This window comes from Euleptes europaea, chromosome 17, assembly GCF_029931775.1.
Source record: "Euleptes europaea isolate rEulEur1 chromosome 17, rEulEur1.hap1, whole genome shotgun sequence".
Classification (NCBI taxonomy): domain Eukaryota; kingdom Metazoa; phylum Chordata; class Lepidosauria; order Squamata; family Sphaerodactylidae; genus Euleptes; species Euleptes europaea.
The window spans coordinates 28,768,736-28,796,249 of record NC_079328.1 but is presented as its reverse complement, the minus strand read 5'-3'; the positions used below and the strand labels follow the sequence as shown (position 1 = coordinate 28,796,249).

At 46.7% G+C, this 27,514-nt stretch overlaps 1 protein-coding gene across 1 annotated transcript; it reads right to left on the bottom strand.

Moving 5' to 3' along the window:
- Nucleotides 1-374: 374 nt before the first annotated feature.
- On the bottom strand, nucleotides 375-22,247 carry LOC130488713 (dipeptidase 2-like). The gene is made up of 10 exons (XM_056862352.1): nucleotides 22,105-22,247; nucleotides 17,255-17,381; nucleotides 14,269-14,398; nucleotides 11,694-11,841; nucleotides 10,460-10,529; nucleotides 9,251-9,427; nucleotides 7,014-7,101; nucleotides 3,581-3,656; nucleotides 2,515-2,650; nucleotides 375-560 (listed from the first exon to the last, which is right to left on the bottom strand). Exons 1-10 carry the CDS (start codon nucleotides 22,245-22,247, stop codon nucleotides 375-377), a joined length of 1,281 nt encoding a protein of 426 aa, XP_056718330.1.
- Between the last annotated feature and the right edge of the window lie 5,267 nt (nucleotides 22,248-27,514).

The following is a 27,514-nucleotide window of genomic DNA, read 5'->3' as shown; positions in this document are numbered from 1 at the left end:
TCTCCAGAAATTACAACTGATCTCCAGACTACAGAGGTCAGTCTCCCTGGATGAAATGGCTGCTCCGGCAGTTGGACTCTATGGCATTGAAATCCTTCCCCAAACCCCACCCTCCTCAGGCTCCACCCCCAAAATCTCCAGTTATTTCCCAAACTGGAGCTGGCAACCCCACTGGTGTGTGTGGGGGAGAACATTGCATCCTGCGGATAGTGCTACAGTCTCTTCTTTTCATTGAAAAATTAAGAAGTTGGCACAGTGGTTTTGGCCCACGGCAGTGTCCAGTTGCGTTTCGCACTCTATCAGAACTTCTCAGGCATGTAATAGCAGGCATGTAATAGGAGGGTAGAGCCATTATTCTGTTGCATGAGATGATCTCAGTGTAGCGCTACAAACACCCCCAAAGGGACTATTAGACATGTCAGTTGCCCCCAGGAAGGTGCTCCGTAGGAACCTGTGGTCGGCACAGGAGGATACCTCAGGTCCAAGCGACAGGAATGCATGATCGTTTCAGGAGGAATCTCCTCTTCGCTTGCATTCGCCGATGAACTTTTTTGCCGCACCTAGAATTAAAAATCACTGCAAATCATAAAGACGTTTGTATCACTCTGAACACAGGAAGCTGCCTTACACAGGGTCGAACCGATCGGTCTATCTAGTTCAGCCTTCTCTGTCCATCCCAGTGACCCACAACATTGCGCTCACTGATGTGTTGTTTTGAGCCCATTTGCTTATTTCCCCGAAAGAAGAAGAGTTGGTTTTTATACCCTGATTTTCTCTACCTTTAAGGAATCTCAAACCGGTTTACAGTCTCCTTCCTTTCCCCTTCCCACAACAGACACCTTGTGAGGAAGGTGGGGCTGAGAGAGTTTGGAGAGAACTGTGACTACCTCAAGGTCAGCCAGCTGGCTTCATGTGTAGGGTTGGGGAAACCAACCCAGTTCACCAGATTAGAGTCCACCGTTCATGTGGAGGAGTGGGGAATCAAATCCAGTTCTCCAGATTAAAGTCCACCGCTCTTAACCATTCTGCCACACTGGCAAAGAACTAGTTCTGCCTTGCCTCCGTTGGAGCAGGCGATGCCCCAGGAGATCGCAGGAGGCATCACCTTTGTGTTTGCAGGGGACACCCTTTTCGAAACCACTGCCTCCAGAAGAAGAAGAGTTGGTTTTTATATGCCGACTTTCTCTACCACTTAAGGAAGACTCAAACTGGCTTACAATCACCTTCCCTTCTCCTCCCCACAACAGACACCCTGTGAGGTAGGTGAAACTGAGAGAATGAGACTTGCTCAAGGTCACCCAGCTGGCTTTGTGTGTAGGAGTGGGGAAACAAATCCAGTTCACCAGATTAGCCTCCGCCGCTCATGTGGAGGAGTGGGGAATCAAACCCGGCTCTCCAGATCAGACTCCACCGCTCCAAACCACTGCTCTTAACCACTACACCACAACGGCTCTGGGGTATGGTGATTTGTCGATATGCTACAGTTGCTTGTGTAGCAAGAAGATTCCAAAGGGTGTTCGGAGTGCATTTGTATCCTTACCAGAGAAGGAATCCTCTTCCAGCCAGCAGTACATCCAATGCAACCAACTTAGGATTTCTAGGTTGTTTGTACGGAGCTTTTTCCTGTGCTGACTGATAGATGTTCCGTTAGCTCGTCCATATGTTCTCTTGTCTCTAAGAGAGCCAGCGTAGTGTAGTGGTTAAGAGCGGTGGTTTGGAGCGGTGGATTCTGATCTGGAGAACCGGGTTTCATTCCCCACTCCTCCACATGAGTGGCGGAGGCTAATCTGGTGAACTGGATTTGTTTCCCCACTCCTACACATGAAGCCAGCTGAGTGACCTTGGGCAAGTCACATTCTTTCAGCCCCACCTACCTCGCAGGGTGTCTGTTGTGGGAGGGGAAGGTGATTGCAAGCCGGTTTGACTCTCCCTTAAGTGGTAGAGAAAGTCGGCAAATAAAAACCAACTCTTCTTCTTCATCTATGACTGGATGGTCAGTGGCTATTAACTAAGAAAGCCATAAAAACTTAGAGGATGCACATGTTTGATTATGAGGTGCTAGGTACAAACAGGAGGAAACTGCCATCTTTAGCATGCCCTATGACATTTCCAGGGACATCTATCTGCTCTCTATAGGAGATGGGGTGCTGAAATAGCAATGGAAATGTCTGTTCTTATTCCACAATGAGGGCTTACTGGACAAACTCTACAAGCCTTAAGATGAACTCTGCTCTCCCTTAGGGAGAGATCTGATGCGTGTGCATAAAGTGCTGCCAAGTCGCAGTTGACTTATGGTGACCCAGTAGGTTCTTCAAGGCAAGAGACTAACAGAGGTGGTTCACCATCGCCTTCCTCTGCATAGCGACCCTGGTATTTCTTGGCGGTCTCCCATCCAAGCACTAACCCTGCTTAGCTTCTGAGATCTGACGAGATAGGGCTAGCCTGGGCCATCCAGGTCAGGGCATCTGAAATGTAGCACGGGCTAAAAAGGAAAACAACAACCCCAAACCTTACTTTTTCTACCTCGCTGAAAACACGCAGAATGTTGTCTCTCAAAATGCCACGCAGTTCTGCATCGTTCCAGCGTCTCCTCAGCAGTTCCTCGATCAAGGCTGGGTATTTTGAAACATCTTCCAGCCCCTCAGGGAAGCTGTTAACAAAGGCATGTGCAAGGACATGATATGAAACATGGCCCGTTGGGCAAAGCAGTCAGAGAGGGGATTTAACACCAAGAATCTTCACAGGGGTCAATTGACTGTGAAGCCTCGCGACAGGGAGGTTTGAAACTTTCTTGTGCTGAATAAAATCCAATATTTCAGTTGCAGAGGCCTTGCTGACATCCCATCATTTCTGACTTCCTGCACTGTTTCAATGTACCTTGTTATGTTTACAGAAAGGAAGAAGCACCAATAGTGTGGGAGGTCTAAAGTTGTTTACAAATTTTAGTCCCAGGCAGGTTCAGAAGGTCTTTCTTTGCAACAGTGAGAGCTAGGTTTTCCCTCTTCAGAAAGTCTCTGTACTCTTCAGAATGGAATGGGGTAGGGGCCGTGGCTCAGTGGTAGAGCATCTGGTTGGCATGCAGAAGGTCCCAGGTTCAATCCATGGCATCTCCAGTTAAAGGGACTAGGCAAGTAGGTGATGTGAAAGACCTCTGCCTGAGACCCTTGGAGAGCCGCTGCCTGTCTGAGTAGACAATACTGACTTTGATGGAACGAAGGTCTGATTCACTATAAGGCAGCTTCATGTGTTCATGGGTTCAACAACCCATTAGACTCAACACACTGCTGCCACCAAAAATGACATCCTTGAGTCAAATACTCCCCTCTATAGCACATAAGTTCAGTTACTGGTGTCATCACAACATGGGTTTTCATGATCACATCATTTTTTGCCCATGGCAAAAGCAAGGCAGTGAACAATATGATGGTGGCAACAGTGAGAGCTAAACAATCCTGTAGTGTCTACGAAAGAACCTGACTGGGGGATAACATTTTCAGCAACAGCCCCGTGTGGTACATAATATATTTCTCTGCAAACTCACGTCATCAACTGCAACAACAATAATGAAATGTTTACTAACTGATTTGCTCCTTCGTAGTCACTGCCAATTCCTATCGATTTGGAACCTGCAATTTTCCTTATGTGGTCAAAGTGATCTAGGAATATATATTTTAAAGATGGCAAAGTATAAGTATACCATAAGGAAAACGGCATAATGCCATTTAGAAAGACCTGACATATCCAAACCAGTTATTTGTTGATTAAACACAGCAATGCAATACATTTTCATTTACTTATTTTACTTAGGATCACATATGCAATGTTTATACCCAGATTTTCTCCCCAGTGGGGTCTCAAAGTGGCTTACAATGTTGTGTTTTATCCTCACAACAACCACCCTGTGAGATAAGTGAGGCTGAGAGAGAATGAGTGGACCAGAGTTGACCAGTGAGCTTCTATGGCAGAGTAGGGATTTGAATCTGGGTCTTTCAGATTCTAGTCTGACACTAACCACTATTCACCACCACTAACCTGCTTCTTCAAAAAGGAGACCAGGGAAGAAGTTAAATGTCATCTCAATCTGGCTCCAAAGCTATGGGAGCAAAAAGATACTTCCAGCTTCCAAGCAGTTCACGTTGGATTGCCAGGCGGTCTCTCATCCAATTAAGAGCCAGGCCCTGCATCATGCACTTTCAAAACCATTATCTGGACCAATAATACTTCATGTTAATCTTGTTCATTGTACATTCCTGGATTGCCTCAGTAATGCTGAGCAAAATTTGAGTCCAGCAGCACCTTAAAACCCAACAAGATTTTCAGGGTATCCAAGAGTCAAAGGCCATTTATGCAGGGTCAATTTTGTAGCTCGCTCAAAGTTCTTTTTAAAAATGCGACCTTTAAAATGACTATTTACGGTATCGATGCAAAAGGAGAAATTCCACCCTCCGCTCGCCTGCTCCTTGTTTGCATAGCCATTAGCAATCGCTGGTTACAAAGCTAACGTGCAGCTGTGATTTTGCATGTTTCCTTGAGGGGATTCTTCGAGGCGGCGGAGCAAACACAAAAGGTCGTGTTAAAGGGGTTCTTAAGTAATGCAAAGCAGGTATGCGCCAGCTTCACAGTCACTTCCTGAACAACAGTTCACTGTGAAAAACTCAAAAAAATATGCGGGGCAATTCAGCCTGGAACGTGCTGCTAATTACCAAGTATAAATGGCCAAAGTTCCCTTCAGCAGATACTGACAATGGGATGTTTCACTCTTGAAAGATTCTACACTGGAAATCTTGTTGGGCTTTAAGGTGCTTCTGGACCCAAATCTTTTTCAGTAGTGTTTTATCCTTGGAGTGATTTCTTGCATTCCTGGCCATCTCATCATTATCGTGCAGGTTTCTCTGCCTTACACCATCAGCCAATGACAGGGTGCTATATGATACCGCTGTGTCACATGATGAGTCGCAGGTAGGCTTGCCAGCTCTGGGTTGGGAAATACCTAGAGATTTTTGGGGTGGGGCCTGAGGAGGGTGGTGTTTGGGGAGGGGAAGGACTTCAATGCCATAGAGTCAAATTGCCAAAGCGGCCATTTTCTCCAGGTGAACTGATCTCTATCGGCTGGAGATCAGTTGTAATAGCAGGAGATCTCCAGGTAGTACCTGGAGGTTGGCAACCCTAGTGGCAGGCTTAATGGCTGTTCAGTCTCACAGATTAGAGAAACAACATATTTTCTTGACGTCACGTTTTGCAGTGTTTCTGCATGGTGCAACAGTAGACAGCAGAAACTTCGGGGAAGACGAAGCAGCCAAAACGTCGTGATTGATTCAATGAACGAAAACGTTTGGCTAGATTTTAGGTCATTTCCCCCAGAGGGCCAGTTTAATTAATAATCCTCATCTGCTGTCATGAATGGATCAGTGCCACTTTTCACAGATGCTCAGCCCTGGAGAACAGGACCAGCTGGGTGACACAGCAGGCTGCCAGAGCAACGCAAGCCATAGCCGAAAATGAAAAATGAAAATTTTTATATCTGATGCAGTGAGCTGACTCATGAAAATTTATGCCAGAATAAATGACATTAGTCTTTCAGGTCTCCTGTTTTGTTCTACTGCTGCAGGTGAACCATGGCTATGATGGTTGCCAACTTACCCACTATGGCATGCATTCTCCCACCACTGCCTCTTGGCCCCTACTGCTGCTCGAGCAGTGGGGGGTATGGGGGGGAGAGACATTGTGGATGTCCATTTTGGCTAAAACCTAGATGTGACATTACTGACTCTAGGTTTTCACCAGTCCCTGCAAAATCCTAGAGCAATGGTGATTTATTCATTTTATTTAAAGACTCTTATGCCACCTTTCCACCCGATCAGGGTCCCCAAGATGGCACACATAAAAATATTAAAACAATTAAACAATTTAAAACATCATTTAAGATTATAAAGTAATTCAATAAAAACACATAAGCAAACAACACCAGAACCATGGAGGAGGGACAATAATCATTATTGGGAAGTATGCCAAACAGAACAAAAAAGTCTTCACCTGCTGAGACACCACCAGAGGGAGATGAATCTCCATGGGGAGGGAGGTGCCACAACCAAGAAGGTCCTTTATCATGTTGTCACCCATCTAACCTCAGATGGTGATGGCAACCAAAGCAGGGCCTCTGGAGTGAGTGGGCAGGTTCATATGGGAGAAGGTGGTCCTTAAGGTATTGTTGGTTCCAGGCCACACAGGGCTTTAAAGGTCAATATCAGAACTTTGAATTGAGCCCAAAAGCAAATTGGAAGCTAATGTAGATGGAACAAGACTGAAGTGATATGGTCCCTACAACCCACCCTAGTCAGAACTCTAGCCACAGTATTTTGTACCAACTGCAGCTTCTGGCTGATTCACATCTGGGTTTTAGCTGGAAATTATGTTGATGCATCAAGATCTTTCCCCCCTATGCCCTGCCTCCAAAGTCTCCCAGTTATTCCAGCTATGTGCCTGGCAACCCAACCCATCTGAAATTATCACTGCTGAAAATGCAACTGGAGGAGGAGGAGAAGAAGGAGAAGAAGAAGAGTTGGTTTTTATACCCTGATTTTCTCTAACTTTAAGGTGTTTCAAACAGGCTTACAATTGCCTTCCCTTCCTCTCCCCATAACAGAAACCTTGTGAGGTAGGTGGGGCTGAGAGAGTATGGAAAGAACTGTGACTGTCTGAACGTCACCCAGCTGGCCTCATGTGGAGGATTGGGGAATCAAACCCAGTTCTCCAGATTAGTGCTCTTAACCACTACACCACGCTGGCAACCAATTGACAATTACATTTCAATCTCTGATTTGCTTACAGTATTCATAAGACAGAACATGTTAGAAGCAAATGAAAGAAAAAAAACTGCTGATGAGATCAAAAATCCTGTGAAATTTTACCCTTTCTTCTGCTTAAAATAAGCAAACATAAGTAACTGCTTTCTCGCTTTCCTCTCAAACACTTAGAGAGATGCATTGAAAAGGGTCACTTCGGCAACAGCAAACCTGCAACAGTGGAAATGTTCACTGGTCGGTCACCACAGGCCAACATTGTAGTTGAGAATGACACCATGATAATCCCATTATTCTTTTTCTAAATAAAAAAAAGAGAGGAGAAAGTGATACTTGTGAGATAATGGTTGTCCAACATCCCCTGAAAATGAATCAGCAGTAGCAACGGCCATAATAATAGGTGGTGAGGCTCCAAACATTGCACCTGGCATGCACAAAGTCTACAAAGACAATGTAAGGTATAGTAAGGCCCTTGGAAGCAAAATGTACAGATGGATGATGCCAGGAAATCTTCAACTGAGAAGAGCCATTATCTTAAGGAGGGGATCGTTTATCATTTTGTTTAGTTGGAGGCACGAAATAGTGCTCATGTCCTATCTCATTTTCTTTTCTTCCCCCTCCCAAAGGACAAAAGATCATAGAGTTGTAAGGGACCACAAGGGCCATCTAGTCCACCCCCTTGCACAATGCTGGAAATTCACAACTACCTGCCCCCCACACCCCCAGTGACCCCTACTCCAAGAAATGGTAGGCTAGATCCCAAGGATCCACTCCACTAATGGGGGCACTTTTTGTTGTCAGAAGGGATCTTCCCTTGAGTCAGAGGAAGGCCACTTGGCTAATGGAGCAGGTCCTCAGAATTCAGCCCAGTAAATTCGGAACTTGACTTCTGTGGGGACAGTAGTATAATTTATTGTGGTCCTTGACCAGTATTACAAAGTTAAAACATCATTAAAACAACAGTAGTTCAATATAACAGAAAAATAAGCTACATGAACATTTGAGCTAGCCAAATGGGTTTAGAACTCTGCATCAGCTTTAATATCGTTTCCCCGTGTCTTACATATCCCAAGACAGAATCTAGCTACCCAGTGGTTTCTATCAGACAACAGATATTCCAGTTTAGCCACATCAGATTCATCAAGAAATCCAACTAACACTGGCCGGAGATATTTTGATCTGGCCTCCTTGTAATATGGACATCTCAGAAGTATGTGCTCCGTAGTTTCTACCTCTCCCATCGAGCATAAACAATGGGGGTTACTACATTATGTATTCCCAGCGATGTATTAAGAGTTTGAAAATGTTATGAAAAATACTGTTTGCACTTTGTTTGGCCCCTTTAGCTGTGAAGACGTCTTCCAACCATTTATTAGCCGTTGCATCCAAAAACCCTTTTAAAGAGATGTTTTTTATAACATTTTCAAACTCTTAATACATTGCTGGGAATACATAATGCGGTAACCCCCATAATCTTTCTGCGTATTGGATCTTTTTGAATCTCTCTACCAGCAAAGCAGAAGGAAGTGCCGCACACCTTGCCAAGGTAAATGCCCTATGTGGGGACAGAAGAAAGCAGGCGACAGCAAGTGATGAGTGTGTTACCCGCCTCTCTTGAGCATTCGTGTTAGGGTTGCCAACTCCAGGATGGAAAATAACCTGGAACGTTTGGGGGAGGAGCCTGGGGACGGACCTCAACAGGGTATAATGCCATACAGTCCACCCTCCAAGGCAGCCATTTTCTCCATGGGAACATCTCTAGTCTGGAGAACAGTTGTTATTCTGGGAGATCTCCAGGGGTCTCCTAGAGGTTGGCAACCCTAAGCATGGGGTCAGTGTGAAGCTGCTGGAAAATATTAATTTCATCTACATAAGCCTCAGGGTGCAGGGAGGAGGAGGTCAAAATATTAGGAATTATCACAAAATTATCACACAAGGTTGGAAGAGACCACAAGGGCCATCCAGTCCAACTGGATGAAATACGACTTCTGGGCAGAGATAATTGGATCTCACTATTAACATTTTATTCGCCGGGGTTGACCAAAGAATCACTCTACAAGAAGGTAATTTTCTGTCCTCTGCTATGAAAATATAGGCTGAAAATATATAGTCTTGTGCATAATTTACTCTGATAACCTCTAACCCTTCTTATTGTCTGATGCACTAGATTGAATAATATATGTAGAGATATTATTTTAGGCAATTAACTAATTAATTAACAAACATTGTTCTGCTTCTGTAGGGGCTTGCGGGCCCGTACAGATTGACTGACTGATTGCTTTTTGCTATTACCCAAGGTTGCAGAATTTGAATAGGGATGTAGCCTTATATATAAGCTACAGTGTGGAACCGTTGCTATAATTCCACTTGCTGGCGACTGCAGAACTGTATTCCTTCAGCAACACAAAATGGCCCCTGACTGGATAGTCCCAGAGATACACTCTGCTTACCAGACGTTGTAGAATATCATCAGGAACGTTGCGTGAATGGTTGCAGACCGAGAAGGCGGAGGAATGGCTGAAAATGACCGGCGCTTTGGAGGTGCTAAGGGCCGCCCTGGCCGTGGCATCAGAGGCATGCGATAAGTCAATCATCATCCCCAGGCGATTCATCTCCTTCACCACTTCCTGGCACAAAACAAGCATACAGCTACGCTACCAAAGCACACAACGCCAGATATTTAGCTAGGATTAGGGTTTTGGAACACCACTTGGCCAGTCTCTGTTGTGTCACCCCTCACCCCTGCCTGATAGAAACTGTAGGTCCTGTGGCCAGGAACCATGCCACAGTCTGTGAACAGCACCTAGCAAACCCTTTGCAATTTAGAAGGTTGCTTCTGCATGAGAGGGGCAAATGCTCATTTTGATCTCATTGGCATGGGGTGACATGGGAACCTCCATGAAAGGTAATTCCCCTTATCTTTCCCCTTCTGCTTACCACCCCCTACCACCTCTGGCAGGCTTTTTGCTGTTTTTCCTTTGTCTTAGAAGAAGAAGAACAAGAAAAAGAGTTGGTTTTTTATATGCTGACTTTCTCTACCACTTAAGGAAGAATCAAACTGGCTTACAATCACCTTCCCTTCCCCTCCCCACAACAGACACCCTGTGAGGTAGGTGGGGCTGAGAGAGCTCTAAGAGCTGTGACTAGCCCAAGGTCACCCAGCTGGCTTCATGTGTAGGAGTGGAGAAACCAACCCGGTTCACCAGATTAGCCTCTGCCGCTCATGTGGAGGAGGGGGGAATCAAACCCGGTTCCTCCAGATCAGAGTCCACTGCCCCAAACCACTGCTTTTAACCACTATACCACACTGACTTACGTATCAGTAGGATTGCCCTGACCTGGCTAGAGTTCTGGGAGTGCTGTGCTTATGCTGGTCAATCTTTCTGCCTGTTGGTAATTCTTGGTCAGCCTTTTTTTTTAAACGAATGGGTCCAAACTGAACACCAGATTGGACACTTTTTTTGATAAATTTTGTTGTTGGTTGCTTAGACATGGTTTTGCCCGTCCATTCAGCAGATACATTTAATTAAAAACAAGACCTACTCATAGTAGTTCAGCATGTGAAGAATGTATTGTAAGGCAGCCCAGCTGTGCTTACGAGACTGTGGGGCGAATGCTATAAAAAGCTTTGTTAACTTTTAGTCGAAAACTAGTCTCACTTTGCCAAAAGCGGTCAAGCCTTTCGTGCCAGGATAGAAACTGTGTACATGTTTTGATGACGTTTCTGCCCTGCAGAGGAAACCAAATGACAGGAAATGTATTCAGGAGAGGTTTTGAAAGACTCATATGATTAAAAGGGTAGAGTTCCAAAATAAAATAGCTGTACGGGAATATACGCAGTTGCATTCAAAAGAAGCCTCACTTCCGTGATGCAGCCAAATGTTGTTCACATGCAAACCCAAACCTACACAGCTGAATAAGTCGTGTGGTTGCAAAAGGAATGCCCCGTGATCTGGGCAGTCCCTGGTTCAAACGTCATCTCTCCTCTACCACATCCTTTAGTGGCAAGCCATTCTGTCTAGGGATGCCAACCTCCAGGTGGGATCTGGCTCATTACGGCTCATCTCCAGACTACAGAGATCAATTCCTCTGGGGAAAAATGGATGCTTTGGAGGTTGGAGTCTATGGCATTGTACCCCACTGAGGTCTCTGTCCTCCTCAGACTCCATCCCCAAATCTCCAGGATTTTCCCAACCCGGATCTGGCAACCCTACTCCCCCCATTCCTTGCTAGTGGCCGGGGGGAGGGGTCCTGGCAACCCTAATTCTGTCTCAGTCTCAGCTCCCATCTGCGATATGGGGAGATAGTAATACTGGCCAACCTTTCAGGGCTGTAGCAGGCAATGGCAAACCACCTTTGAACGTCTCTTGCCTTGAAAACACCACCGGGGTTGTCATTAGGGTTGCCAGGTCCCTCTTCACCACCGGCAGGAGGTTTTGGGGGTGGAGCCTGAGGAGGGCGGGGCTTGGGGAGGGGAGGGACCTCAATGCCACAGAGTCCAATTGCCAAAGCAGCCGTTTTCTCCAGGTGAACTGATCTCTATCAGCTGGAGAGCAGTTGCAATAGCGGGAGATTACCAGCTAGTACCTGGAGGTTGGCAACCCTAGTCGCCATAAGTCAGATGTGACTTGACGGCAAACCTCCCCCCCAGCCCCAGACATCCAAATCCAGGCAAAGTGTGGACTGAACAAGGGGTCAGCTGCAGGTTTTATGGGTCGCTGGGCCTAGATTGTCCATGGGGCCTCTCTACTTTTAGCTCCTGCTAGCCCCCTCCCATGATTTCAGGCAGACCAACAGGATAGGAATTTATCACAGGGCTATGAATCAGGCCTGGCTCATGGCAAAAGGCACCACCTCTTCGAAGGGGACAATGGTCACTTGCGTGTGGGTTACCAGGGAGTGTTGCAGGTGTGCGTTAGTGACATGTACCGGACACCCAGTTCGTAATACATCCGCAGAGCCGCGAGACTGCTGTCAATGGTGTGACCCCCTTCGATGCCGATCAAGCAAGCTATCCTATCGTTTGGAATGTTTTCAATGCCTGGATTTAAAAAGGAAAGACCAAGACAAAGTTAAAAAGAGATATTAATACCAAGGATCTTTTTTGCCATGGCCTTTGGCTACAGCAATAAAGTTTGATCGACTGAATACAGACGAATTGAGCAGAGCAGCCTGTAAAGATATAATGCACAATTCAGTAATGAGTGTGGTGCACTAGCTGGAGCGTCAGACTAGGATCTGGGAGACCCGGGCTCGAATTCCCGTTCTGCCATGGTGGCTTGCTGGGGGATCTTGGGCTAGTCACATGGTCTCAGCCTAACCTCTAAAACCCCAAATGGTGTGGGTTTTGGTTAAGGTAAAGGTAGAGGTAGAGGTCCCCTGTGCAAGCACCAGCTCATTCCTGACCCATGGGGTGACATCACATCCCGACGTTTCCTAGGCAGACTTTGTTTACGGGGTGCTTTGCCAGTGCCTTCTGTAGAGTTTAATCAAGGCCCAATGGATCGTGATTGTGGTTAGAAAGAATCAGGTCAAGCACACAATAAAACGGAGTCAAAGACTTCTCTTAATCAAACAAAAATTCTTTACTTTCCTAAAAATAGGGAGGGTTACATGGGTAAAAACAAATAACAATCTTTCTATCTAGTTCCCTATAAATCTTGCTAGAAATGCTGGCAGGTACTAAGGCTTAAATCCCTTTTGTCTGTGTCCCAGCTCAGGAGAGCTAAGAACAGGCATCTTGCTTCTGTGAGATTGAAAAAGCAACTGACACATCCTGCCCCAAAGTTTCACACCTTTAACAAAGGAACAGGGTAATAAACAATTCTGACTCTGTGGGGTATTCTTCTGCTGTTTCGATGCTGATTTGCGTCGGAGGCAAATTTTGGTTATTCACTGCAGATCCGTGTTTTCCCCCACTGAGCAAAATAAGCCGGGTTAAAAGAGAGGCAATCCAAACCACTTCTGAGCCGTACTTTCCAGTAGAAGAGTGTTTTGTTGCCTGGATGCCCATGAAAAAATGCTTGCTTCGCTCCCCGGGACGTCTCCTTTCTCCTCCCCCAAGAACGGTGATTGGCTGGGGGAGTTGCCACTCTAACAGCATCGCACCGGCAGGAGGGAGACCCAAAGCAGACTGGCTGCCCCTCTTCAGAAGGGTGATGGGGGTTTTGGCTTGGATTTGCCGCTTTCAGGATGCCCCCCAACACACACACACACAGGATCATGGGAAGAGTGGGCGGGATTAGGCGGATTTGGAGCGGTGAGTCATGAGCGGCAGCAGACGTAAGCAGCGCAGAGAAGTGCGCTGTTTCTCCCGTGAAAAATTGAAAATGCCTCGGGATGGGGGGAGAATCTGCGCTGCCATGAAAAAGCTATTTAAATCGGTTTATTGTTTGCTCCGATTCGAAACCGAAGCAAAATCCACCGTGAAGAATACCCCTGTGACTTTCTGCATGTTTGCAATGGCGATTTGCTAGCCAATAGAATACTTACATCTGTCATTTCGTCACCTTGAGACTATCTAAACTGTTGATGTAAACAAGTTAACTCTTTAACTGCCCTGACAGAAATGGAACTCGCATTGAATCCTCAACACCTTCCCCAGACATCTTCCCTCTACCTCCAGCAAGCTGGGTACTCATTTGACCGACCTCGGAAGGATGGAAGGCTGAGTCAAGCTTGAGCCAGCTACCTGAACCCGACTTCCATCAGGATCGAATTCAGGTCGTGAGCAGAGCTTGGACTGCAGCACTGCAGCTTACCACTCTGTGCCACGGGGCTCCTGGGTTTTGGTTATCTCAAGATAAAATTCCCCAAAATTTAAGATCAGCCCGTGAGGTCCTGCTTCATATTCCAACTTTCATAAAAACAAGTGTGGTTTCTGTTACAGGCTGGACATCTGGAATGCTCTCCCAAAGATGTCTGCTTCCCCCGCATTCTGTCATAAATTAGCAAAGATGGCTTTGTTCTGTCATACTTTTGAGAAAGGGCCCATTTCCCCCTGTAATACTGTCTTACTGATATTGAGGTTTTTGTATTAAAACAATCAAAGCCACATTGTTGATATTGTTTGGGGAGATAGTTTTTAAATGTCTTTTACACGTCACTTTGTGAATAAAAGGTGGCACATAAGTTTGGTAGACGAAGGAGAGTTGGTTTTTATACCCTACTTTTCTCTGCCGCAAGAAGTCTCAAAGCGGCTCACCATTGCCTTCTCTCCCCCACAACAGGCACCTTGTGAGTTAGGTGGGGCTGAGAGAGTTCGGAGAGAACTGTGATTGTCCCAAGGTTACTCAGCAGGCTTCATGTGGAGGAGTGGGAAATCGAACCCGGTTCTCCAGATTAGAGTCCACCGCTCTTAACCACTATACCACGCTGGCTCTTAGCAACGTCAAAGGAGATACAACAAACTTTCTCATCTCTTATATTTCTGCCTGATGTTTCCTTGTTGAAATAGAGGTTGCTTTACCCTGAGCAGTTGTCACCAGCTCAAATTCCTTAGAGGATTCACACATCCGCTTGACAACATCGATCTGCTCCAGGGTCAGGCGTACAGCATCTTTGTTCTGAGCGCTGCAGAGAACGTACACTGACCAAAACTGAAAGAGTGACAAGACATATATATTTTTTAATTTGCATGTCATATCTACATCTATACCTATACATCTCCCTCTGCCAAAGAGGCAGATATGGAGAACGACAATTGCATTGGGAGTTGTGCCACAAGAGGACCACACTGTAAACACAGCCGGGCCAGAAATGATGCAGGGCTGTTGTTGCTAGGACAGTGATAACTCTCAGCCTCTACATAATCTGGACAAAGTCCAGCAGGAAGTGAAGAAACCTGGGTAAGAAGGGTTGCCAACCTCCAGGTACTAGCTGGAGATTTCCTGCTATTACAACAGATCTCCAGCCAATAGAGATCAGTTCACCTGGAGAAAATGGCCGCTTTGGCAATTGGACTCTAAGCCCCTCCCCTCCCCAAACCCTGTCCTCCTCAGGCTCCGCCCCAAAAACCTCCTGCCGGTGGTGAAGAGGGACCTGGCAACCCTATGGGTAAGTCTGGGAGGAGACAAAACAGACGTAGACTCCTTCCCTTGAGCTGCTCAATGCCAAGCAGATAGGATAGTGATGACGGAGCAGACAGCTGTCCCAAGCCCTGGTGGAGAAACCCCGTGGTACCTTCCCAGCTTCTTATGGCTCCCAAGAATGGCATTTTAAAGGGCAAGAGGCTGAAGTCAAGGGAGACCCTGACAGTTCCACTGGCCAGTGGTCCTTTCTTTGCTACGTAGTACAGCACAGAACATTCTCCAGTGCCTGGCTGGTGGAATGGAGATTGGGGCTGTACTTCCTGAGGCCGCAGGGCTCAAAGTTTCCCAGTGGGAAGGGGTCATGGCTCAGTAGTGGAACATCTGCTTTGCATGCAGAAGGTCCTAAGTTCAATCACTGGCATCTATAGTTGAAAAGATGAGGTACAAGAGGATGTGACCTTGATAGATCAGTGGTCTGACTCAGTAGAAGGCAACTTTGTGTGTTCATCGATGATGTATTAAATGGTTTATATCCAAACCAACAATGCATTTGGCACTCTGGAGGGTTGTGAGTGTGTGTTTTTAAATATAAGGCATATTTGTTTGATCCAAAAACACAAAAATGAACTCGGTCACACTGCTTTCCCCTACTTTTTGCTCGTCGCTTCGTATGGATGAACACATATATGTTCAGCCTTGTGGGGGTATTCTCACTTCCATAATAAATATGTAAAATATTCTTTTACATGGCTTCCACTGTCAACATTTTCTGCTGTTCTCAGTGGAAAGATGGAATGCCAGTGTTGGTGGTGATGGGAGAAGGGTGGTGGCAGCAAGCTATGAGCTTTCAGTGGGACGCACGTACAGAACCTGAGGGTTGGATCCAGCAGCTTGTCCACTAGCAGGAGGAGAAAGAGGGGCCCCTTTTGCCTTCCCAAAAAGCTAAATCGGGGATTGTGGGACCAGCAATACAAATGTCGATCTCAGAGGGCCCATTCTAATGTTACAAAACTCTTGTGTTCACCAAGAGGACTTCTGATCAGATGTGCGTAGGGAGTTTCACGTTCAAAGTATAATTCCCAGTTGTGATTGAGATCGGGACATTTGGCACACAGGGAGAAGAGGTTTAAGCCTTCCTCCCTCCTTCATTTTCTTGTTATGAGATGTCCCCAGGCAGCATATTTTTGCCTCGTTGTGGAAACTTACGTGCAGCCATCAGTTCATGTAAGTTTCCTTGAAGGGGCAAAATAGGGACTTAAATTACTTAGGTCTAACATGCACGGTCACTTACTCCCGTTTCTGCCCAGTTTCCTCCCTGTTTCACCCAGGATCAAATCCTCGCAAATGAACGGCACCTAATTTGCTGTTGGCTGAGCGATGTGTCGACCCAAAACGAACCTGGTTTTGCAACCGAGGAGCCAAACCGTTATCCCTGGCTCGTCTCAGATAAACACGAGCTGAGTCTTCCCGCGTCACAACGGCCTGCCCGTCTCCAAACCCCTCCCCTCGCAAGGCTGTCATTGGTCAGTGTGAATCGACCAATCACCAGGGGGAAGGGGCGTTGCTGAACGACCAGGAAGTGCGTGTCTCCCACATTTTCTGTTTTCACGGACTGATCAGCACACAGTTTTGCCACTGATCAACAAAGGTAATGTGTACAGATTCTCCCCCAGCCCGGGTTCATTTAATCCTAGCTGGAACGGGGAGAAAACTGGGCAGAAACTGGAGTAACTGACCGTGCGTTTTAGACCTTATTTACTTCATTTCTACCCCACCTTTTTCCCCAGTGGGGACCTGAAACAGCTTATGATATTCCTCCCTTCTCCACTTTATCCTCACAACAACCTTGTGAGGTAGGTTAGGCTGAGAGTGTGCGACTGGCCCAAGGTCACTCAGCACACTTCCATGGCAAAGTGAACATTCGAACCTGGATCTCCCAGATCACAGTCTGACACTCTAGGCCGACACTACACCACACCGGCTCTCTCCAGGTTAGAAAGTCACATCCCAACGTTTCCTAGGCAGACTTTGTTTGCGGGGTGGTTTGCCAGTGCCTTCCCCAGTCATCTTCGCTTTAAACCCAGCAAGCTGGGTACTCATTTTACTGACCTCGGAAGGATGGAAGGCTGAGTCAACCTTGAGCCGGCTACCTGAAACTGACTTCCGTTGGGATCAAACTCAGGTCGTGAGCAGAGCTTGGACTGCAGTACTGCAGCTTACCACTCTGCATCAGCCGGGGTGGGCTTAAACTCCCTCTTCCCATTTGCCACAGTCTCAATCTGAATGGCCCCCACACACTCCTGGAAATTAAGTTTCATGCATGGGACTCCCAGACCACATCTGTCAATAGTCTGTGTGGGAGACACATGTGCTTTGTAATGCATGACTCACATAATAACAGACAAGGATATAAAGAATACCTGCCTGAGCACCGACATGGCCAGTTTTGAGTTTATGGATATTTGTGGCTGTTGTGTTGAGTGTCCTTAAGTCGATTTTGCTCAGCTTGTTTTGATAGTGCCATCTCAGCTTCAGCGGCAGGTCATTGTGTCTAAAATGGCAAAAAGAGCAAAGGAAGAGTTATGAAGTGACATTCTTAACAGAGTTACCCCATTCTGTGTGTGTGTGTTAAGTGCTGTCAAGTCGCTTCCGACTCATGGCGACCCTATGAATCAGTGTCCTCCAAAATGTCCTGTCTTTGACAGCCTTGCTCAGATCTTGCAAATTGAGGGCTGTGGCTTCCTTTATTGAGTCAATCCATCTCTTCTTGGGTCTTCCTCTTTTCCTACTGTCCTCTACTTTTCCTACACCATTCCTAGCTCATTCAACTCAATGGACTTAGAAGGGTGTAACTCAGTGGGCTAGCCTGATCTCATCAGATTTTGGAAGTTAAGCAGGGTCAGCCCCGGTTTGGATGGGAGACCACCCAGGAAGTCCAGGGTTGCTACTCAGAGGCAGGCAATGACAAACCACCTCTGTGGTTCAGCTTAGGATGGCACTAACAGTCTTCGAACCCTTCCTTGCTTGGTCATCCCATTCAGCTGCTTCACCCTGGCAGCAGAAGGCAAAAGACAGACTGGGAGAAGTTCTCTTAGGACTGGGGCTGTGGCTCAGGGGCAGAGCATCTGCTTGGCATGCAGAAGGTCCCAGGTTCAATCACCGGCATCTCCAGTTAAAGGGATTAGGCAAGAAGGTGTTAACCGCTGCCGGTCTGAGTAGACAATACTGACTTTGATGGACCAAGGGTCTGATTCAGAATAAGGCAGCTTCATGTGTTCATGTTCCTCAGAAGTCACAACACCTTACCTCCCAATGCCTGGAATTTTGTGCAATGCTTCTGTTAAACGCTCCTAGTGTCAGTGCAGATAGAATGCATGGCATTGTGTCTTTGCCTCCTGCAAGGCTTGCCAGGTTGCTATGGTGGGCAACCTCCTGCCCTCAGCCCTGGCCTTCTGCTGCTCCTCAATGGAGCAGCAGGAACAAAACTGGAGGAGAACCAGGAAGACGCCGTGACATTGTTTTAATGGAAAGTGACATTAAAAACAATAGAGACTGGGGGAATTCCTAGAGTATCTCCCAATGCTGTGATGTCACTTCATGGTACAAAACTGGAAGTGATGTCATGAGGTTGCCAGCGCTGGTTTCCGCAGTCTTTGCTCCCCCCAGTCTTTGCTCCTTGGGGCAGCCAGATGAGGGGTGGCATCCCTATCTCCATCTGTGCTCTATCTGTAAGTATTACATGTGCCCTCCAAGTGGTGAGAAGTTTCAGAGGCTATCACTTACTTAGGTCAGTTCCCTTTGTAGGACGGAGCACTGTAGTCTTATGGTGTCTTGGCAGTATTTGGTTTATCTACAAATATACAATGGGGTGGATCCAACCATTCTCCAGGCAGCCTTCCTCCAGCCTAAGGAGGCTTCCTCCAACTTAAGTGGCTCTTTCTCCAATGCAGGAAGTTGTAGGAAGACTCCTTGGATAGGAGGAAGGCTTCAGACTTGAGCCAAAAGGAAAGATGGGCTATACATATTTCAATAAATAAATAGACCTTGCTCAGTGGTAGGACAGGGGTAGGCTCCATTCCAGTGGAGATGGAGGCAGAAAGCCATGTCTGCAGGGCAGCAGATCTGCCACCCCATATCAGAGTCCCCAGAGAGAGAGAGAGAGAGAGACAGACAGACAGACCATGCACTTCCCCCTTAAAGGACTTGCGTCAACTAAAAAGAGAGAGCTCATCACCAAAAGCAATTGTTCCTCTTTACAGCATTATGTGCACTCTTCTGAGTCATGCTACTTTGTCAATTCTGCAGCCTTTGAAGGCCCACATGGAGCCCCAGGAAGGGACAAACAGGCCCCCCACGGCTGTTTCCCCTGGCAAAAATGAGCCAAGAGGGAAGCCTGGATCCCCTCCTCCCCTCTTGCACCATTTGGAGTTCTGAGGAACAGCACCAATCCCATGTGTGATGACCCTGATGGCTTTGGCGCCTGTGTCCTGATTTGTCTCATGTGTATCATGAATTTTGGGCTCTGAGTGTAGCCCACACCCATTCTGTGCATATCATTGACTCTTTTAACTGGGTGTTGTTTATATTGGTGCTTTGGACTGTTACATCACACACCCAGTTTCTTAGAAACTGGTCCTTCTTCTGACCTCTTTTGCAGTCACTAAATTCCACCCATGGATGCCCTTCTGTGCTCTTACTTCGGCTCATGAAGGTTTACACCACACCATTCACACTGAAGGCACCCCAGAATTCTTTTAACAAAAACCAGAGCATGTGCTGAATACATAAAAACTGTATCAACACTAGGATCTTACACATTTTTAGCCCACCCTACCGGTAAAGAGGAGCCCAGTGGCGCAGAGTGTTAAGCTGCAGTACTGCAGTCAAAAGCTCTGCTCACGACCTGAGTTCGATCCCAATGGAAGTCGGTTTCAGGTAGCCTGCTCAAGGTTGACTCAGCCTTCCATCCTTCCGAGGTTGGTAAAATGAGGACCTGGCTTGCTGGGGGTAAAGGGAAGATGACTGGGGAAGGCACTGGCAAACCACCCCGCATCAAAGTCTGCCATGAAAACATCGGGATGTGACATCACCCTATGGGCACAGGGGACCTTTACTTTTACCTTTTACCGGTAAAGAGCTCACAACTGTCATGTAAGATGGGAGACCAACAGCAAAATCCTACTTAAGCAGAAGTACATCTTTCTAAGCCCATTGACTTCAGTGGACTCGGAAGGGCCGTAGCTCAGTGGTAGAGCATCTGCTTGGCATGCAGAAGGTCCCAGGTTCAATCCCCGGCATCTCCAGTTAAAGGGACCAGGCAAGTAGGTGATGTGAAAGACCCCTGCCTGAGACCCTGGAGAGCCACTGCCAGTCTGAGTAGACGATACTAACTTTGATGGACCGAGGGTCTGATTCAGTACAAGGCAGCTTCATGCGTTCATGTGTTCACTTAGCACCACAGTGTAAGTGACTGGCCCAAGGTTACCCAGCCAGTGTGGTGTAGTGGTTAAGAGTGGTGGTTTGGAGCGGTGGACTCTAATCTGGAGAACCAGGTTTGATTCCCCGGTCCTCCACATGAGCGGTGGACGCCAATCTGGAGAACTAGGTTGGATTTCCCGCTCCTCCACATGAAGCCAGCTAGGTGACCTTGGGCTAGTCACAGCTCTCTTAGAGCTCTCTCAGCCCCACCTACCTCACAGGGTGTCTGTTGTGGGGAGGGAAAGTGATTGTAAGCCGGTCTGATTCTTCCTTAAGTGGTAGAGAAAGTCGGCATATAAAAACTGACCCCTCCTCCTCTTCTTCTTCCTTTTCTTTTCCTCTTCTTCTTTATGGCACAATGAAGATTTGAACCTTGGTCTCCTAGGTCCTTGTCACTATTTTGGCTCTCCAATATATGCTTGGACATTTCTGATTCACTCTTTGATGGAACATCAAAGTTGCTAAGGAGGTTTCATTCAGATGGAAAGTGGAATTTGAATGTACACTAAATCCAGCAGTGAAAACCTATGCATAGTCACTCTGTCAATTTAACTACATGTTTCTTCTGTCCCCCCCTTGCCACCCCTGGCTCCTCCCTGGCTCCTGCATAATCAGATGCTTGCCTGGAGTTCCAAGGTGCACATGGGCCCAATTCAGACTGGAACCAAGGAGGTCAGGAAGGGGGCGCTTATGGCTTCCCTCTGTGCCATTTTCTTGACCCCAAATGACCCTGGGAAAGTGTTATTTGACTTGTGGGAGAAACCTTTGTGTCCCGTCCCTCCATCAGCACATGAGAACCCTTCAATGGGGCAAATAGGGCCCCAGAGGCCATTTCTGTTCAGTTATATGTCAGGGAGGCAGAAGCCCTTTCTCCTCACATGCCACAGTCCCGATCCAAATCAGACCCTGTGTGTCTAGGAGTTGTTCCCATCCGGGATCTCACAAGTGCACATGGATTGTGCGGACCTAGAGAGGACCCAGAGAAAAGCATAAGGCGTCGTTGCTCCCTAAGTCCATTGATTTCCATAGAATTTGAATGCACTAATTCTGCATTTAAGGTAAGGTTGCATAGCAAGACTCCTGGTTACCAGAAAAGGCTGCAATTAGATTTTCATTTCTGCAGAGACTCAGGAAATAAAGTCTCCTTCCAACTATGGCAATTGTTCCAGCCCAGAGCCAGAAATAGCACAAGTGAGACAAAAAGGTGGGTGCCCTCAAGTTGGTGGAGCAAGATGGAATAAAAGCCCGGCCTGTAATTTTTTAAGAACCCTTTGTACGAGGGAGCGTGGTGTAGGGTTAAGAGCAGTGGTTTGGAGCAGAGCACTGTGATCTGGAGAACCGGGCTTGCTTCCCCTCTCCTCCACATGAGCAGCGGAGGCTAATCTGGTGACCTGGATTTGTTTCCCCTCTCCTACACACAAAGCCAGCTAGATGACCTTGGACAAGTTACAGCTCTGTTAGAGCTCTCTCAGCCCCACCTACCTCACACGGTGTCTGTTGTGGGGAGGAGGAGGGAAGGTGATTGTAAGTCTCCCTTAAGTGGTAGAGAAAGTCAGCATATAAAAACCAGCTCATCTTCTTCTACACACATAAAATGCTTTGAATGGGAGGGGAAATTTCCAGGAGCACTCAGGAATATGTCTTGCAATTGGCATTTCTTAGTATGAAAGAACACCCCCCACCCAAAAAAAAAGTCTATTTGCACCAGAACAGGAATATATAAAACATAACCCAGCTCGGCTCAGCCCAGTGCTGCCACACCACACTAGTAATTAGAAATGAAGAAATCCACATACCCATCAATTAAACGCGAATTCTTCATGATCTCAAGAGCCCGGTCTCTCAAGGATACATCAGCTCTGCATCCCAAACGATCAACAAGCAGCATCAGAAAACACAGAAGGACATTCACTGGATGGAGACGTTCATAAAATGGCATCTTGGCTGAAAAGAAGCATCAGACTCTTAAAGTTCGTAAAGATTCCCTCAAGCTTTAATTTCACACAAACAATGGTTATTGTCTTTGGCTGCTTTATGAGCAAAGTGGGGGGAAAGAATGAAAAACAGAAGAAAGACTCAGCAAATGGTATGTTGAGCGCTAACTCTCCAGTTCAAATGAGTCACCAGCATGAAGGGACCACATCCAAGATTGCATTTCAGGAAAACTACCGGGCCTTCCAAGAAACGGTGAAAATATCCCTTTTTAGGAAGTTCAGGATCTTACTTAGATAGTAAAGATAGTACAAATACGGCGTAGGCTCATATATATTAAAGGGAATCCCTACACTTAAAGGGGAGCAAGTCCTGTTAGCAGCACTATTGAGATTTTGAAATGCAATCTCTAGTAGTCTGCGTATTATTGTTTGAAATGCTTCTGTATCCTAAGCAGAGTTAAAAAGGTAAAGGTCCCCTGTGCAAGCACCAGGTCATTTCTGACCCATGGGGTGACGTCACATCCCGACGTTTCCTAGGCAGACTTTGTTTTACGGGGTGGTTTGTCAGTAGGGTTGTCAACTGCCAGGTAGTAGCAGGAGATCTCCTGCTAATACAACTGATCTCCAGCCGATAGAGATCAGATCACCTGGAGAAAAATGGCCTCATTGGCAATTGAACTCTATGGCATTGAAGTCCCTTCCCTCCCCAAACCCCACCCCCAAAATCTCCCGCCGGTGACGAAGAGGGACCTGGCAACCCTATTTGTCAGTCCCTTCCCCAGTCATCTTCCCTTTACCCCCAGCAAGCCGGGTACTCATTTTACCGACCTCAGAAGGATGGAAGGCTGAGTCAACCTTGACCCGGCCAACTGAACCCAACTTCCATCGGGATCGAACTCAGGTCGTGAGCAGAGCTTGGACTGAAGTACTGCGGCTTACCCCTCTGCGCCACTCTTACACCCTTCTAAACCCACTGGCTTTGCTGGCAAGTCTATTCAGGACTGCACTGTAACACATTCATTATGGTATAAGCTTTCATGAGCCAGATCTCACTTTGTCAAAGGCATGAAGTATTACATTCAGTTGGCAGAGATTAATATGTTAAAAACCTCCCTGGGGTTAAGTGTTAATGAAGCTGTTGTTTATTAGTTTTGCCAGTGCAGGCACTCTGATTTTGAGACAGGAAACAGGGTCCATATTGGGGGGGGGGGGGGAAGAGTATAACTGAAATAAATAAACTAAACTCCTGAATACAACTATGGCCAGTATCACACTGAAACATCTTTCTGAGCTCTGAAATCATCATCTGCAATACATATGTCAGGAAACCTTGGAAAACACAGCAATTTATAGTTAACCGCCCCATGAAGTTTACATTCCATGTGAAAAACTCATACATTCTCTTTATAAAAACTGGTTCAGTGTTCACAAAGCATGAAGCAATACATCTGTCATGATGTCAACTTCCTAGTAGTCTTGCTCAAACACAGCAAAAAAAAAAACAGTGAAGATGCCAAAGACACTATCTGTGCTCTGTTGTCATTGCTTATTATTTATTTAAAGGGTTTATAATATTCCAGGAGCTGTACAGGAATAAAATCAGGGCCTTGGCTGACAATAGTCTCATCATCTAAGCAAACAATTTTTAAAAAGAGAGAGAAAGAGAGAGGGGACCAGGAGGGAAAAGCAAAAATCTTAGCATTGTCCAGGGAGTCTGTACCCATAAAAAGCTTAATTTGATAATTCTTTCAATCTAGGAGTGCATAAAGAATGTCACTGTATATCAGAAAGCCTTCTAAAAGAGCTTTGAAGTTTATATTTTTGCATTTATCTAGAATATTTATTGGTTGCTTCTTTTCGGTATACAGCTGGTGTGGTGTAACAGTTAGCAAGTCAAATTAAGCTATGGAGGATTGGGATTCAAACAAGGATTGCCAGGTCCCTCTTTGCCACCAGCGGGAGATTTTTGGGGTGGAGCCTGAAAAGGGCGGGGTTTGGGGAGGGGAGAGACTTCAATGCCATAGAGTTCAATTGCCAAAGCGGCCATTTTTCTCCAGGTGATCTGATCTCTATCGGCTGTAGATCAGTTGAATTAGCAGGAGATCTCCAGCTACTACCTGGCAGCTGGCGACCCTAATTCAAACCCACATTCTGGTTTAAGACTATAAGAAGAGCCCTTCTAGATCAGACCAGGGGTCCATCTAACCCAGTCTCCTGTTTCACCCAAGGTTCGAGTCCGAGTCGCGTCTTAAAGACCAACAAGATTTCCAAGTTATAACCTTTCGAGAGTCAAAGCTCCCTTTGTCAGATACCTGACGAAGGGAGCTGTTATGTATGTAAATAGTTAGGCAAGTAAGCAGGGGGAGACCTAGGAGCTTGAGTCCCCGACAAGGCTCCTAGACCCTGTTCGCGCCATTGGCCCCAGCCAGAACGCCCCATTGGCCCTAAGCCGGGATGCGCCATTGGCGACCAGGGGTTGTTCCCCCCCATCATGGATCAGGGGGGGAGTGGCCGCAGGCGGCCAGGGGGGCATATAAGCAGGGCCGGTTTACACAGTTCCCCAGTTCTGTTCTGTACTTCAATAAAGGGGTTGCTGTTTGAACTCTGTCTCCGACCTCATGTGTCCTCCCCACGCGGACTTAACAGGAGCTTTGACTCTTGAAACGTTACACCTTGGAAATCCTGTTGGTCTTTAAGGTGTTACTAGACTCCAATCTTGCTCTTCTATTGCAGACCAGCACCGCTACCGACCTGAAACTGTTTCACACAATGGCCAACCAGTTGCCCTAGAGGGTCAAGAAGCAGGGAGTAGGTTGTCTCCCAGTGGTGGTATTCAGAGGATGTGGGGGGTTCCCTCTCATCGCCACAGCTAGGAGCCATTGATGGAAACATGCTGGGTGACCACAGCCCAGACACCAGCGGAACCTATTTCTATGAAGACGAAATGGAGGAAGGAAAGGAGAACCAAGTACACCACCCTGAGCCCCTTGGAGAAAGGGCAGGATAAAATCTACCATCTAGGTACAGACAACCTGTTCTTAACCAGCTTACTGATACATTTCTGGCGCTAACTATTCAGAGACACCTAAGCAAGGAAAATGGGTAATAGAAGCAAGAGGGTGATGTGAGAAATGGCTTGTTTTTCTATTTGGTTGTGTGAAACCCCACCAGCCTGCCAAAAGCAGTCTACAAGCCTGATGTAAGATCTCTGGGAGTTACGTGGCAAATAAATACACAACCCAAACCATTCACGCTAAGTATAAGGAGCAGAAAACATCCTTAATTTGTGCACACTCTTCCAAACCCACTGACTTCAGCGGATTTTGAAGGTTGGATTTCTGCTTAGGTTGGCCCTGCAAATCTAATATTTTCAGCGGCCGCAGACAAATCCGGCTTCACTTGTTATTTCAAGGCATTTCTCACCTTTGTATCCCCGCCCCCACTTACTTGTTGCATGTGACTGACTTCTCAGCCCCGTCGCCCTCGCCAGTTCCTGCTGCTGTTTGATGCACAGGAACTCACACCTTCTGGTATAGTCTGCATAAAACCAGCTCTTCCTTCCTCCCAAGAAACCCACAACCCCGAAAAGCTAATTTTAGAATACGGAGAATCTCTTTTCCCAGACTGCTTCAGCATGAGATCGGGGCTAGTCATCTTTCACAGCTGGGGCAGCCGCCCCTGACGTTGCTACTGATGTCTGGAGGGAGATTACGAAGGGAGTCGCTTGACTTCTCTTGCTAGCAATGCCTTCACATTGCGAGAGGGAGGCAGAAAAGCAGTCTCGTGCTCTTTGCAAAGCCTTTCAATGCAGGCTGTGAAATAGGGTTGCCAACCTCCAGGTAATAGCTGGAGATCTCCCGCTGGTACAACTGATCTCCAGCCGATAGAGATCAGTTCAGCTGGAGAAAATGGCCGCTTTGGCCATTGGACTCTATGGCATTGAAGTCCCTCCCCTCCCCAAAGCCCGCCCTCCTCAGGCTCCCCCCCAAAAAATCTCCCGCTAGTGGTGAAGAAGGATCTGGCAACCTTACCGTGAAATGATACACACAGAACTGAAAGGATGAGCAGTAATTACCTCTGCTCTGGAACCCTGAGATCAGGTAGAATAGACGTTGTCCTTCACTAAAAAGACCCACACAGCATACTTGCAGGTCTCAGTTCAGACCCTTTAGGAAGAAGCTCTACTTGCAAAAACCCCATGTGACGTTTGCAGTGTAGAAATGTTTGAGAACATTTGCTGTTGAATATATAAGGACAGAGGCACCGTTTCAGTAGGAGAGCAGGAAAAAAGTCGGAAAATACCAGGGGGTTACCGCCCTTGTATTCCGAGCAATGAATTAAGAGTGTGAAATTGTTATAAAAAATACTGTTCGCGCTTTCTATGTATTCCCACCGATGTATTAAGAGTTTGAAAACGTTATAAAAAATACTGTTCGCACTTTGTTTGGCCCCTTTAGCTGTGAAGACGTCTTCCAACCATTTATAAGCCGCGGTATCAAAAAACCCTTTTAAAGCGATGTTTTTAATAACATTTTCAAACTCTTAATACATCGCTGGGAATACAAAGTGTGGTAACCCCCCCCCCAGTAAGGTATTTTTTGGCCTTTTTTTGCATTTGGCTTACCAAATGACCACCCCTATTCGTGAGTTCACAGTACGCATGGGTACTTTCACTCACGTTCGCCCCCGGTCTGTCTCGTTTGTTCCTTGGAGTTATGCATGAGTTTTCCATCCGTTAGAGATGACCTCGCTGCCAGCCCTCACAAATCCTGGGACTTCCCATTCCTCTGTTAACCCTACGCTTTCCTCTCCCCTATGCTCAGCTAGGGTGAAATCCCCATGCATACGGCAAAGTGTGGGGCACGCAAGCTTGGTTTCTCTGACAGCCAATTACAAAACAGAGTGTAAAGAGGTGGGGATTCAAATGCTTCCTGCTTCCCCGAAGCTCCTCCTAAGCAGAAGAAAGGCTTTTTAAAACTGAGGCTTGGATTTCTCCCCTCCCTTTCAGATTGCTCTGCTTTTTGTTCTTAAAATGCTTTTTTATATGGCAATTTGGTTTTTTTTGGGGGGGGGACTTTCTCTCACAGTAAGCACTACGAAGTAAGCCAATTACAAAACAGCATTTAAAGGGGCAGGACTTGATTTGAGTTTGGAGACTGCTGGTGCATACATTCTCAACAGGAAAGTGTGGGTCCAGCGAGCAACGAACCTCAGGTAAAACTCCCACACATAAATGACCCAAGATTCATTGGTGCTGCCAGGGTTTAAACCT